The sequence below is a fragment of the Corvus kubaryi genome, unplaced genomic scaffold (genome assembly GCF_017639235.1).
Source record: "Corvus kubaryi isolate FWS band 111438036 unplaced genomic scaffold, C.kubaryi_AGA036_p1.0 37398, whole genome shotgun sequence".
Taxonomy (NCBI): domain Eukaryota; kingdom Metazoa; phylum Chordata; class Aves; order Passeriformes; family Corvidae; genus Corvus; species Corvus kubaryi.
In genome coordinates this window covers 38,359,479-38,373,495 of record NW_024581137.1, presented here as the reverse complement: position 1 = coordinate 38,373,495, position 14,017 = coordinate 38,359,479, and the positions used below count along the sequence as shown (strand labels likewise).

At 39.5% G+C, this 14,017-nt stretch overlaps 1 protein-coding gene across 1 annotated transcript in view; it reads left to right on the top strand.

Annotated features, from left to right (window-relative positions):
- The window catches only part of CUBN (cubilin), a 145,653-nt gene that overhangs the window by 116,557 nt on the left and 15,079 nt on the right, over positions 1-14,017 (top strand). The window contains exons 57-59 of the mRNA XM_042044038.1: positions 6,443-6,643; positions 8,859-8,988; positions 9,891-10,108. Of these exons, the coding sequence (XP_041899972.1) occupies positions 6,443-6,643; positions 8,859-8,988; positions 9,891-10,108 (549 nt within the window). The remainder of the gene's footprint in view (positions 1-6,442; positions 6,644-8,858; positions 8,989-9,890; positions 10,109-14,017) is intronic.

Below are 14,017 nucleotides of genomic sequence, written 5' to 3'. Positions count from 1 at the left end.
TTCCCTTGAAGTCACCAGACAAAGAGATATTGAGTAATTTGCTATTAAGTTGGGTTGCGTGATTTGAATTTTTCTTCAGACCCAACAACAAAGGCAGAAAATAGGATTCTTTTGTTTTCTTTTTAAGTTTCCAGACTGTTTTGAATTCAAAAGTATTCTGGTTCAGACTTAATTTAGGTCTGAGGTAAAGATTTGTTTTGATTATTATTTTATCTGAAATGATTTTTTCGTCCCCTAATACAAACCACTGCTTTAAGAATTTTTTTTAATAAAATGTAAACCACAGAAATTACATAATTTCTTCACATAGAAGAAATTATTATTCCCCAGAAACACTAAACATTAGGCTGAATCAGATGGTGCCAATTTTGACTACTCTTTGAGTACATTTACTAATCTGCATTCTGTCTGTGCATTCAGTTAATTTATAAATGGATCCAAGCTTTTATTATCAAGAGGGTTAATGCAGAGAGGTGATACAGACGTAATAATAAACATAGATCTACATCAATACTAAAAATATTCTATTTCTTGCAGGGAAATTTGTTCCTTTATTTTTATAGGCTTCCTTAGGCTACACCAACTAAAACTTCTTAGTCACATGAAAGAACTGTGGATATGAGCTAATGGACATCTGGTTAGCAAAGAGGAAGTATGACACTCTCCAGTATTAGTTGATTACTAGTATTTTTCACAAAATCTTAAAATACAACCCTGAAGTAAAGAAAAATTGCCTGGGTTTAAATTGTAAAGAAGATTGAAACCACTATCTTGCAAACCATCATTGGAGAAGTGAAAAATTATTCAGCAGTTGCACTGAATATATTTAGCACATGTGCCTAAGGGTTTCCAGTGTGAACTCCATTCGTTCTTTTGCAAAGGCAGGACAATGTTTGGCAGCATCTGTTAAAAACATTTCTAGCTATTCCTTATGCAAGGAAGCATCACACCTGCTTAGATTGTTGCTGAGAGCAGCCTTTAAAATTTTGACCGTACTATTACAGATGTTCTGGATTGGGTTTTAAAGTTTAGCTGCATGTCTAGTTAACATAATTTATTAACTATTTGACCTCTCAAAAGAAATCTAATTGGTTTTTTTCCATAGTTATTAAGAAAAGAAATATTTGAAATAATGCCTTTAAGGCATTCATATCTTATTGACTTGAACAAGTTGAGATATCTTCTACAGAAAATTAGAAGACAGAAGGCAATTGTCTATAGCGCAGTGACACATTGCTGCAAAATGGAATGACTTCATGAGTTAGTCACAGGTCTCTGCCCTAGAGTAGTTATGTTTTCAGTTATGATGGGATGCCTGTTCTGATTATAAAGAGTGACTGAGGCTGTTAACCCACAGCAGTGATATGGTGTCAGTATCTGGTACCAAATGAACATGGTATGTATGTACTAAGTATTAAATATGTATTAAGCACTAAATATAGCAACTAATAGAGCAAGAGGGAACTGGGGGAAACTGCATTTGTTGATTTTGCGACCAAAATTTAATCTAAACTCTCTGCTTCTAGGTAGGTAGAACAATTTTCATCTCACTTGGAGCCCCTGAAAATATACATCTAAATTAGATATTCATCTAGATTTGTCTCCTAGTAGTGGAGGAGGGCTCTAAACTCAGAACAACCTGTGCTGTGCAGGTGGAGCGAACTACTTTCTGAAAGCCTCTCTCCCTCTCTTTACCTATCGACTATTGCAGGAAGCCATGACAATAGCTTACACAAGATAATTGAGATCTGGGCAGGAAAACATAGGCAAGATTAATCCCATGAATGGAGTTTGGCTTAGCTTCTGTGACTTCCTCGCACTGTGAAGGATGTTTATTCCTGTGCCAAACTCAATATACTAACAGAACCTCTCTTTTGATTTGCCAGTTTCAAGAAGTTGCATAAGCTACCACTTGCATTGTTGTGTTTGGTTATTTTATAAAGAACCAAACAAATAGGGGTGAGTTTATCTCAGCCCAATTTCTGCAGTGATAACTGTCTTCCATCTGTCCTCCCTCCTTGGATCAAAAGTCTACACAAATCACACATTAGAATTAGTAAAAACCCCTTATTTATCTTTTTTTTTGGACTTACTATCTAAGAAATAATTAGTCACATTCAATTTTTTGTCCATAAGATTTATTCAGATGAACATTCCGACAAATTCACCTCTAGGACAGCTACAGTAATGTATTATTAAGTGCCTGTAATACTCTTCAAGTGTCAGTGTAGCATGCAATAAAGTCAGAGTCCCAAATAATGGGAAAATAGAGAAAATGGATGTAGGTTTCCTGCAATATCTGCTTTTAGAATTCTGCAGTATTTATACTCTGTCCATACAAGACAACTGCTTTGTGTTTATACTATGTTGACCTGAAAAATGTTTAAACAACATGTTTATTTCTCCTATTTTAAAACACATGTGTCTGCAATTTTGCAATCTGGGATAGGGTCACAGCTTTGTTTTGGAGTCTGCTCTCTCTGCTTTCTCAATTGTTACCAGGCAATTCAGAAAATAGACAAGTTTAGCAATAGATTATTTTGAAATAGAATATATATGAGAAAGAATTTTAATTCCTTGCTTTCAAAACAGTATCTTGTGCTACAGAGCTGGTTGATACATAGCACAGGGGTATGTTTCTAGCTAATACCTATTCTACATTAGTAATTATTAATTGTATTGCCATTTATATCAGAAGCTGCTGTTGTGAACCAAAGCCTCATTATTTTAAGTTTTAAAGACTTTAAACAAAAAGACAGGTTCTGCCTCAATAATAAATGAAACAGAATCTATGGCTAAAGACAGAGAGGTGGAAACAGAACATTGGTATTAGTGATCAGATAGTCAGGGGCCCAGATTTGGTCAAGGTTTATGTGCAGGCATCATATCAAACAAATGATTTTATGGAGAATAATGAGACTGGACAGAAATTTCTGCTAAGTGGAAAGGAGACAACCCAAAGGCATATTTCAAAATGTAATGTAAGGACAACTGAAGCTGTTATCTTGTGAACTTTGGAGGCAAGGGTCAATGTATCAATGCTGAATGGTATCAAGAGATGATAAATGGAGTACAGATAGATAACAAAAGCCCTTGAAAGCAAATGCATGCACCAATTCAAAGAAACAGGGACATGTTCATAATGTCAAGCCAAATAAATGATCTCTCCAGAAGTATTTGGAAGAAATATTGTCAAGGCTAGAGGAATGAATGGTACACTATCCATGTTGAAATAATCAGTATTTCCCAGGTGAGAGTCATAGCTATGGGGAAGGATAGGAAAGAGTTTATCTTAAAGATAGTAACTGGAAACTTACGGGGTCACCAATACAGAGAGAGCAGTTGCATCTGTCCTTGCAAATGAGATTATACAGAGCTAATGTGGAGATAAGGAGCGGAAGACAGAAGACATCTCACTGAATCCTCATAGATGAATCAGAAGAGAGGATACAGTAATACCAGAAGGATGAGCAAAAGCTCTTAGTAGACAAGGTTTTATGAAAAAAGTAGGGCTGGCTATGTGAAAAGTGCCTGTCAGCTCAAAGAGGATGTGGGTCTGACATCTGGCTACTAACAGATCTCTGGAGACTCATGAAAGCTATTTCATTGTAGTGTATGGGATGGAAATCGGTCTAGAAAAGATTTAAGATGATATGATTAGAGGAAATAAACCACAGAGAAGAATTGCTGATGATGTGCTGAGTATGCGTAGAGGCTGAAAGTATGACATGAGGAGAATCCAAAACTGGGGAATATTTACAGAATAATGCAGTTAGGTTGGTGAGAAATTAAGAAAAGTGTAAACAAGAGAATGAGTTACAAGATAGAGATCAAACAATCATCTGTCTTGCCAGGATTCATGAGTCATAAATCATATTGGCCCAAACAATGAGGATTTAAATCTAGAAATTAAGACTTTTGCACGCAATTCTTCCTCAACCATCTTGTTTTTTTCCAATGCAACAGTGCAAATCAACTTGTGATAAGTATTAGGGAACTCTGCTTTGCTGAGGAATTTGTTTCACTTCATGCCTTTCTCCAGTCTTTTCGGAAAATGACCTAGGCTGCTTTCTCAAATCTTTTCCATCTTGAAATTGCACTGATCTCAATTTCTTTTTTTAAATTTGAATTTTAAAATTTATTATTTTTTAAAATTTTATCACATTATCAAATATTCCAAAACAGGATAGGACATGAAGAACATTTTTAATCAATTATTTTACTAACAGTATAATCAGCTATCTGATGTGGCTGGTTGTTACCAGCTGAGTTACTCTTACTAGAGTCAGACAAGCACCATGCCATGTTTCTGTACTGACATAATTGCAAAGCATGTTAGCATACATTGTCTTCATTGAGACAGAAAGAATTTTTTAAATTAAGCCTCCAGAGATGATCTAAAATACATCTGACTGCTGAGATCATTCTGTTGCTCTCATGAAACAGAGCTATCCCTCCAGTCCTACTTGTCGTCCTGTTCAATATGAGTTATCTTGTTTCCTGCAACAACTGGAAGCAGCTTGTTTTGACTGGACAATCTGCAGGAATCACTCTGCTACAACAGTAGGCTCAGCGTCTCTCCTGTTAAATTTAGAGAATTCCCTATTAATCCTTGGCAGTTTAAGTAACTGTCCCATTACTACAGGTCACTAAACATGGTAACTTAATAAACATGTGGCACACCAGCTTCTATTAAGCTTGTAAATTATGAAAAAGACAAAGAAAAATATCAAGTTATTCTTTAAGTATAACAACTAATGAAACTAATTTTTCAGTAGGTGTGTGCTGTGTTTTTCACTGACAGCATTAATTCAGCTTTATTGCATAACCCAAATGGCTGTCTTTTTGCTCCCACCTTGTATCCCTTGGTGGTGCCAGACTGGGTACCACCAACTTCTCCCCATGCTTATGGCTCCCAGCTGGACAGGGAGGTGGCGACATGGCTCTGAGCTCCCAGGGTGCCAGTGGCAGGTGCTTGGTAGATGTCTCACACCCCCAGAAAGTGCAGCTTGTCCTTCTTTGGGAACATTCCTCTGCCACTCTTACTCAGATACTGACCTTGTGGTCAACCCAATATAAGAAAGACTTTAAGCTGTTAGGGAGCGTCCAAAGGAGGGTAATGAAGATGGTGAAGGGCCTTGAGGGGAAGCCACATGAGGAGTGGCTGAGGTCACTTGGTCTGTTCAGCCTGGAGGAGACTGAGGGGAGACCTCACTGCAGTTTACAATTTCCTTGTGAGGGGAAGAGGAGGGGCAGGCACTGATCTCTTCTCTGTGGCGCACAGTGACAGGAAACAATAGAACAGCCTGAGGTTGTGTCAGGAGAGCTTTAGGTTGTATATTAGGAAAAGATCTTCCCCCCGAAGGTGGTTGGGCACTGGAACAGGCTCCCCAGGGAAGTGGTCAGAACACCAAGCCTGGCAGAGTTCAAGAAGTGTTTGGACCATGCTCTCAGGCACATGGTGTGATTCTGGGAGATGGTGCTGTGCAGAGCCAGGAGTTGGACTTGATGATCCTTGGGTCCCTTTCAACTCAGTGTATTCTGTGATTCTGTGAAACTGATTTGACCACCATATTTTTGGGACCTCTTACCTCAGTCGAATCTGTTTGCAAACAGTGAGATGGCTAGAAAGTCCTGAAGGTAGGGCAGGGAGTCAGAGAAAATGTCTAATTTCTGCAGAAAGCTAACTGCAAATGAGAAACTTAAAACCAGTGGGAAAAAAAAAAAATTGAATGCTAAACTCTCCATTTCTGTATTCCTTTTTGTTCCACTCAGCCTAATATCTACACTGATTTTCCCCCTAAAACAGTTTGCTTTAGAAAATCACAGCAAGATCAAATTTTCTTTTGACTTTTCCTTGAATCAAGCTGAAGAGCCTGAGCTTAGGTACTCTGAAGTTTGAGAAAAATCAGGGAGAAATAAGTCACCTCTGAAACTTGCTAGTGTATGGACTACTTTCTGATTTTTAAAAAGTCTCACTCTTAATGGTTTAAAATTTCCTGCACTGAGTGCTGAACTCTGCATTAGGGGAAAGAAATTCCAGGTAACTAGTTGCCTGTAACAAAAAGTTACATTGCTTTTGTCTGCAGAGGAGATCCATGCTTTTGTTGGGTCCTCTTATCTTCTCATAGATAGCATTCACCAAACTGTGAACTCCCACTAATTCAAGGGGCCTGGAGCCTTTTCCAGATCATAGGATGTGTTGAATGAGACAAGTCTGATGTCTTATATACAGGGTCTTTTTGATTCTTTCTGCCGCAGTTTTACTGCATGTTAAAAATTGACATTTGCTTCCTCAGCAAGCAAATTAGGTCCTCAGATCCCTGGAACAGAGAGTAATATAAAATGTAATTCTTATCCTGGATGAGGCCTATGTAGTTGTTGCTCAGTAAATCACATGTAAAATATGCTGCTAACACTCCTGCACTCTATGTCCATGCAGACCCAGCACTCCTGAGCAGAATTTGTCTTTATGATGGACTAAGCATCTTCAGTGGGAAGAGCGCAGCCGCGCATCCTCTGATCACGCTCTGTGGGAATGAGCTCCCTGCCCCAGTCAGTGTCTTTGGACCGATGCTGCTCACCTTCTACACTGACTCCCACATTGTAGGCTTTGGATTCCAGGCCAGATACAGAGCGATTGGTGAGTATACACTGTTCTGTATTTTAGAGGGTAGAAATATTCCAACTGGATAACTGTTTCATGTAGGAAAGCTGTACCTCATTTTGGGAATACCTTAGATGGTTGTAGATGGTACATTTTCCCTCTGCATTTGCCCAAAACAGTTCTCAGGACCAGGACATAGCACTGTTTGGTGTGTATTAACACTCTGAATGATGTGTTACCTCACAGTTCTCATTTCTAGACTTTCCATGGGACCAAGTCAGGAACTGAAACACTTTTCCTTTTCTGTAGTAAAGAAATGCAACAATGTTTGGCAGATTTTGTTTGTTTGTTGTTTGCATTGTCTAAGGAGAAACATCGCTAGTTTATTTAACTGAATTAATTTTAAGGATTTTATCACTTACAGGAGACTGGTCTTATTCTCAGTTATACTAAAACTACATTATACAATATGGGAAACAGAACAGGTAAATGGGCTATATGCCTCCATTTGATGACCCTCTTGCGGTGCTAGGAATTAATGTAAATAAAACCTGGGATATAGATTTATTTTTATTTTTTAATAGCTATTTTCACCAAAGCTCTTTTGTCATTCACAAGAGATCTCTTATGTTTTAAAGAGGAAATGTGAATTCAAAAAAGAAATTTCCAACTGTGTTTAGAATTTCTGCACAAATATGAATATCCCAGAAGATTGATTTTATTTGAAAAACCAATTTTAATATTTTCAAGGTTTAACAGGTAGAGACCACTTTTATATTTAAAAGCATCATTTTCTAACTGCAAAGAGGTGTGAGTTTGTAACTTTGGTATTTCCCTTAATGCATTCTTCATGTACAAAGCCACAGCAAAAAAGCATAAGGCTAAATTCTTTATGTGTAATGAATGGCCTGATACAGATGAGACAGAGGGACTGGCACTGAGAAGTGACAATGTGCAGTTACTCATGGAAAAGACCTTCATAACTCACTCAAGTCAGTTGCTGCTATCTGACTTGTGACTTCTGACATTTCAGAAGGATGACTGCAGCTTTATTAGCTCGTTGTTGTATACAAAGCAGATTCTGCCAATTAACATTCCTCTTCCCCCTAGTTGCATTGTTTGCTGAAAAAAAAATGAAAAAGACTCCCCCCTCCTAGTGTAGAATAATGCTGATTCTTTATCCTCCCAGCTCCTATCCTTTATGTGCCAGTGCTCCAGGCTGCCAGCCTGAGGAGTCAAGGGACTCTGCATCCAGCAGCACCCTGTACAGGACTGTCTTTGTCTAGGTGGTGGCCTGGGCAATGGCATCTTCTTTGAAACATGAAAAACTGTGTGTGGCTCTGAGCTTATCAACAGGATGCAGGGAGACTCGGGGAAACTTTTTTTTTTTGGCTAAGTTTAAGATTGTAAGCTAACAATGGATATTAGAGTTTTTGTTCCCTGAAGCACTGAAGCTGGGAACAAACATTAGCCACATCCTGGCCTCATTTGCATCCATGGTGTGAAACCCTGAGAAGCCAAGCAGTGGCTTGAGTTTACAGCTGCAGAGTTTAACTTGCTTTTTAGCCAGAAAGCAAATATTCAGTCCTTCAGTTCAGCCACCCCACAGTGCTGGTGAGTCCCAGCACAGGGTGAGGTGGGGAACAGGATTAGTGATACCTGGAGAATCCTCTATGCATTTCTGTGCAGAACAAATGCTACAACAATGCCCCAGCCCTGACAGGGTGTTGACAGATGATGAGGCTCTGCATACATTTATTCCAGAAACATCAGAGACAGGGCTATGAGTGCAACTGTGGCTGATTAGAGGCTTCAGTGGAGCCAGGATCTGGATGAAGGAATGTCTTTGCCCACATATCAGACAGGTTTCTCTTGGCAAGCTAGAATGAGTGCAGAGCTACTCCAGGCCCTCCTCACTCCTGCTGCTGCATGGGGCACCCACCCCATCCTGCTGCTCCCTGGACCTACTGCAAGAGACTTGAAATCAGGCTCAGTCTTTTCCTGCACAGTGCCAGTGCCATTTGGTATGAGTTAGTAACAACCTGTTACTTCAGTGCTGATTAGTCTTCCACTGCAGAGCACAGCCCCACAGGCATCCCACATTTAATAGTTCTAGGCATCACAATGAAGACTGCTCCCCATTTATCAAGGGTTTTTCTTTCTTTGTGGGTAAACTCCTGAAAGAAATATGACAATAAGGACCAAACTAGTATCCAGACACTAATCACTCTTTTTTCTGTTTCCCCTACAGCTTGTGGTGGCATTTTTAATGGCTCTAATGGTGTTATCAGCAGTCCGGCCCATTCAGTTCTTGATTATCACAACAACATGAACTGCTCATACTACATCACAGTTGGAAATGGCAAAGTAGTTGCCCTGAAGTATGTAATCCAAGTTCAATTTGTCATTAAGGGAACAGGGAGGTCTCTGATTCCAGTTAAAGATAGCAATTATTGACAATATTTTCTGTGTCTTTCCTTTTCCAAGGTCAAAGCTAAACTAAAATAAGAAATGGTTACTGAAGTAATTTTGATCAGCCTCAGGCTCCCTTCCATCTTTCTTTTTAACTTGTTATGTAAAAAGCATCACCACAGTTTTAAGTTCCCGGTTTGGTTACTGAGAGGACTAAGAAATTATAAAAATGCAGCTCATGTTTTTTAGTTAAATTCTGTCAGCCTTTGAGAAGTTTAAACAAGAGAAATAATAATTCTTTTAGAAGGCTGGTACTCACTTTATAGACAAAGTAATAATATCCACCCAAAAAGAGTGTATTTCTGAGTGCATGCTGCCTTGCCTAAGAGAGGGATATTGTTGCCACAAAATCTTGCCACTGAGAAATTAAAAACTGATCTGTTCTTCAATCATATGATTGTGAATTAGGAGAACATTTCCCAGCTAAGAGGAAGACTCACTGGCCTGCACTCTGTGCCTGCATTTTATGGGCCACTCGCGCCCAAGGAAATTGCGGCCTTAGCAATTGCTGAAGTGAGAGAGGGCATGTTTGCACAGGAGAGACCTACTGCTTCACAGCAAGCTGAGGTGTGCTGACAGCTTGCCTTGCAGGAGGCCCAGTGGGTGAGAGTCCCAATTTCTTTGAGGCTTGATGGCTGAAGAGTTTTGCCATACTTTTAATAGTTGCTTGGTTTGTTCCTGAAGAGACGTTTTGTCTGTGTATGGCTTTGGCTAATGCTAGTACTTGGACCTTTCCTCAAGCATTAAAACACACGTAACACAGGAAAAGAACTGAAAATGTGATCCCTAAGGTTCCTACTGTGTTTTACAGATTCAACAGCTTCCAGCTTGAAATATCTCCCTCCTGCTACAAAGATTATGTTGCAGTGTATGATGGCTCAGATATTCATGCTCCTCTCCTTGGGAAATTCTGTGGCTCAGAATTGCCTCCAAATATTAAGAGCTCCAGTAATAACTTGTTCCTGGTGTTTAGTACTGACTTCTATGGAGCAGACAGGGGATGGAAAGCATCTTTCAGGGAGACCTTAGGTAAGTGTATTATCAGACTCATAATCTGCTGGTAAGTGATTTCTTTTGGTGAGGAGCAGTTGTGATCTCCCTCTCTAGGGGTCTGTGAAGCAGACAAATGTTTCTGATTTCATAAAAATTGAATGAACTAAGCTAAATACTAGGCTTATGGGATCCCTGCATTCCAGTCTGGTTCTGAACTGATGCCCTTTATTCTTTGCTACTCTTTTCCTGCCTCTCTGAAGGGACAGGTATTTCTTGGGTGACTGAAGGCTTAGCAGCACCCAAAGGCCTCTCTTTTGGAGGAAATACAGCAACACCTGAGAATTTTTATTCTTCTGTAGTCGAAGGCTGGTGGTGTGCTAAAGATGCCTCCTTTCAATCTACCCTCAATTTCCATTTCCTTTCAGTTTCCCTCACACCTTCTAAAGAACTAAAGTGTTGAGGTCAGTTGAGATTGTGGTTCCCCACCAGGCACCACTGTGCTGATTTCTACTCATTTGTGGGATCGTTCTGATTAGTTGGCCATAAGACATATGGGGTCATAGTAGGAAGGCACTGGATGCCTTTTGTTTTGATGGACACAAGATTAAAGGGCAAAGCTTGATTATTACCTTCAAATACAGTTTAAATTCAGTAGTCTAATTTAAAGATCAAGGTGTAAAAGGAGATTATTTTCTTCTTATAACATCTGAATTGTTTAGGGATGGTAAGCAACAAACTATTATTGCATGCAAATAATTGATTTCATGTCATCTCTACTATTTTCCTGTATAATTAAGTCCATGTCTTTTGTGATCTAGAAAGAAGTAATTGTCTGGTTTGCAAAGCTGGCACTCAGACAGATCAGAATGAAAGGCCTTTGTGGCAGAGCAAACATAGTCTTCTGCTGAGTCATTGAATCCCCTCCCTACCCCTAACCAGTGACTTTCTCATTTGATAGTCTGAGAAAGTGTTTACAGATAAGGAAAATAAGTGGTTCTACAGGCTTTGCCAGGAAAAATATTCCCACAGAACCTCATGGTTATTACTATTATTAACTCTTCCTTTGCTTCACTCAAAGTAATTGTTATAAGGACCTTTAAGACCTTGTGAATGGTCTTTAAGTCTTGTGAATGGTATTCCAGGTAACTTAATGTTGCTTCACAAGTTGTTGTCTTTAAACCCTGAAGTATCAGTTGTTACAGATCTCCTGCAGCCTGGGTTCATGTTTCCAGGGTGAGACCATCAGGAAATCCCCAAGGTCTTCTTCTTCCTGTTGGCATTTAGTCAATTTTTTAGCCACTGACTTTAGATTTATTGGTGCAACTTGCCAGATATTCTCCTTAAGCACTCAACAGAACTCAAGCCAAGCTCTTCAAGTCAGTACCATGCCTGATAATTTCCTAGAGTGAGGAGAAGACTTTTATGAATAAACTTTGACATCTCTTAGATGTTTTGGAGGGGCATTTCTGGAGGCTCCCAAGGAAAAATAGGTTGAGATGTTGCATGGGTTACTCAGGAGCAGTGAGTTGCAAGTTATAAAAGATGCCCAGGCGGAGGTATGAGTTGTGTGATGAAGAGTCCGTGGCGGTGAGATGCTTAATGGTAGGTCTTCTCTCTTCATTGTGGGAAGCAAGCCACAAGCACTAAACCACACAGTCATTAGCAAGGATCTTGGCAGTCCCATGCTAGAATAGAATAGCCAAAAAGTAGAAAAGCATGTTACAAAAGGAAAATATGAGTCACATCCTATAAATGTTTCCAGTTTGGCTTGCCTAAAAAATAGAGCCAGGAAAATATGTGACACATCTTTGTACTAGGAGGTCTCAGATTATGCTTCAAATAAAAGACAATAAAACCATGAAGATCTAAAAACCTGTTATCATGGTGCTTTAGAGAAGCTCCCTCATGTCTGTTAAAAGATAAAACCCATGTGGTTTTGTGAAAGTACAAATGCAATCAGATGACAATTAATAATGATAAATCTCTTGAATAAGGAAGATGATATCTGTAGAGGAACAAGAGGCCTCATTCTCTGTTGGATGACAAGGAGCACATTATTCTCTAGTTGCCCCAGGGAAACACAACTGGATAACGTAATTATTGCTCTCTGTTTTATGTTGTGAGTGACCCTGATATATGCATATTGGAAAGAAGCAAACAGAAACAGTACATTGTTTCTGTTTGTAGCAAACTAAACTGTATCCTTTCCCCACAAGCTCTTCCAATTTCTTTCCTGATGAGGCTTCTTTTAGGAATACTGCCAAAATCTAGGGTTATCGAGGCACACAAAGAGTTAAACCCTGAAATTTTTGTAGAAAACCTTCCCTGTTTTTATTAAAACAATTTGTTTCCATCACCAATCCTGCCCCCAACAGAATATTCAAAGTCCCCTACTAGACAGAAAAAAGAGACTAAAAGAAAGTATGAAAGAGTGTTAATTTGACTGTTCAGCAATGTCTCACCTTTCTTGTCAAATATCTTTTCTTTCCCCATGCTACTCCATACACTGTGCAATAAAAAGTGCAAATTTCACAGGCAGCATTCTTTGTCATAACCCGCTGTTTGAGTGTGTTTGAGGCAGTAGAGCATACAGCCTCATCATCACAGTGTGATGTGGTTCAGAGGGTTTATCTTTTCACTACTTCTGCTGCTAAGTTTGAGCACTTATCAGCCTCATTTTTTGAATACTTGGGTGTACTCTCAGGCAGAGCTGGTGAGCTGGGCTGACTGGAAGATCCCAGCCCACTCCAAGTGTTAGATCTGTGGAAAGACAGACTCACCTTAGTTACCACTGACCTTTTTTCTGCCTTTGTTTTCAGTCCATAAAATGAGAATTATACCCCTTTTCCACAGCGAGCATGTGCTCCTCTAGACAATCAATAAAAGGATAAGAAGAGAGAAATCAATATCAGCTTAAGGCATTTGGTTACATGAGATGTCCCTGTAAAGGAAGGAAAGCTAAGATCTTTCTTCAAAGAATGAGATCTGCGTGTACTGAGCTTGTGACTTGGCCAAAGATCTCCTGATTATCTCTCGAGCTCTAAGGGAAGACCTGAGTTTTTCAGCTGACCCTGGCTGGCAGGGACAGAGCCTGCACATACCTCTGCCATCCCTGATGTAATAGCACAGATAGGACTTTGGTGATAAATGGGGTTTCTACACATTTCCATGGCATGACCCTCTTACCTCAATTTGTGATCCTTCTGAGACTTACGATACAAAAGCTAAGAAGACATAAAGATTTGGATTTTATTTCTTGTTTTAAAGAGTCAGCAATGTCTGTTGGTGATGTAGCTGTGACTTTATTAACAGGAAATCATTTCTCCTTGAAAGCTCTCTGCTTGTGCACATAGCTCCATTGTCTCAGCAAAGAAAAATACTTCACATTCTAAACCATCACAGAACGATCAAGGGGTCTTCTGCAATTCAGGTCTGCTCACTGAGGCTTTCTAAGGAATTCACATGAATTTACAAGCAGCAAAGTGTTGCACATGGTTAGATAAGTGGGTTGAGTCAGAAGGCTCTTCCTGAGCTTTATTCACACAATACAGGTAAAACTGCAACAGTTGGGACAGTGGAGAAGGTGGGATAGAGGAAGGGAGGAAGATTACCTGCCTTTTCTCAACTGCCCTAAATTCTGCTTGACTTCAAGCTGTGACCAGCTTTTTCCTCTCCCTTTTTTATACTATCTTTTGTTAGCATGCAGGAGAAATTCAAGTTTATATGCTGTGAAAGATGAGCATTGTGTACTGGATTAATACCACTGTGGTCCCTAGTTTGCATTATTTTGGGGCTTTTGAGCTCATGGGCCATGATTCCCCTGCAAAAGGCACTGCACAGGCAGAATAAAGCAACTATCTAAAGTCACCAAAAAAATTATGATTTAAACACTAAACAAAGAAAACCCAACAGATATAGACAGGCAAGAAGAATAGGGCAGCCACA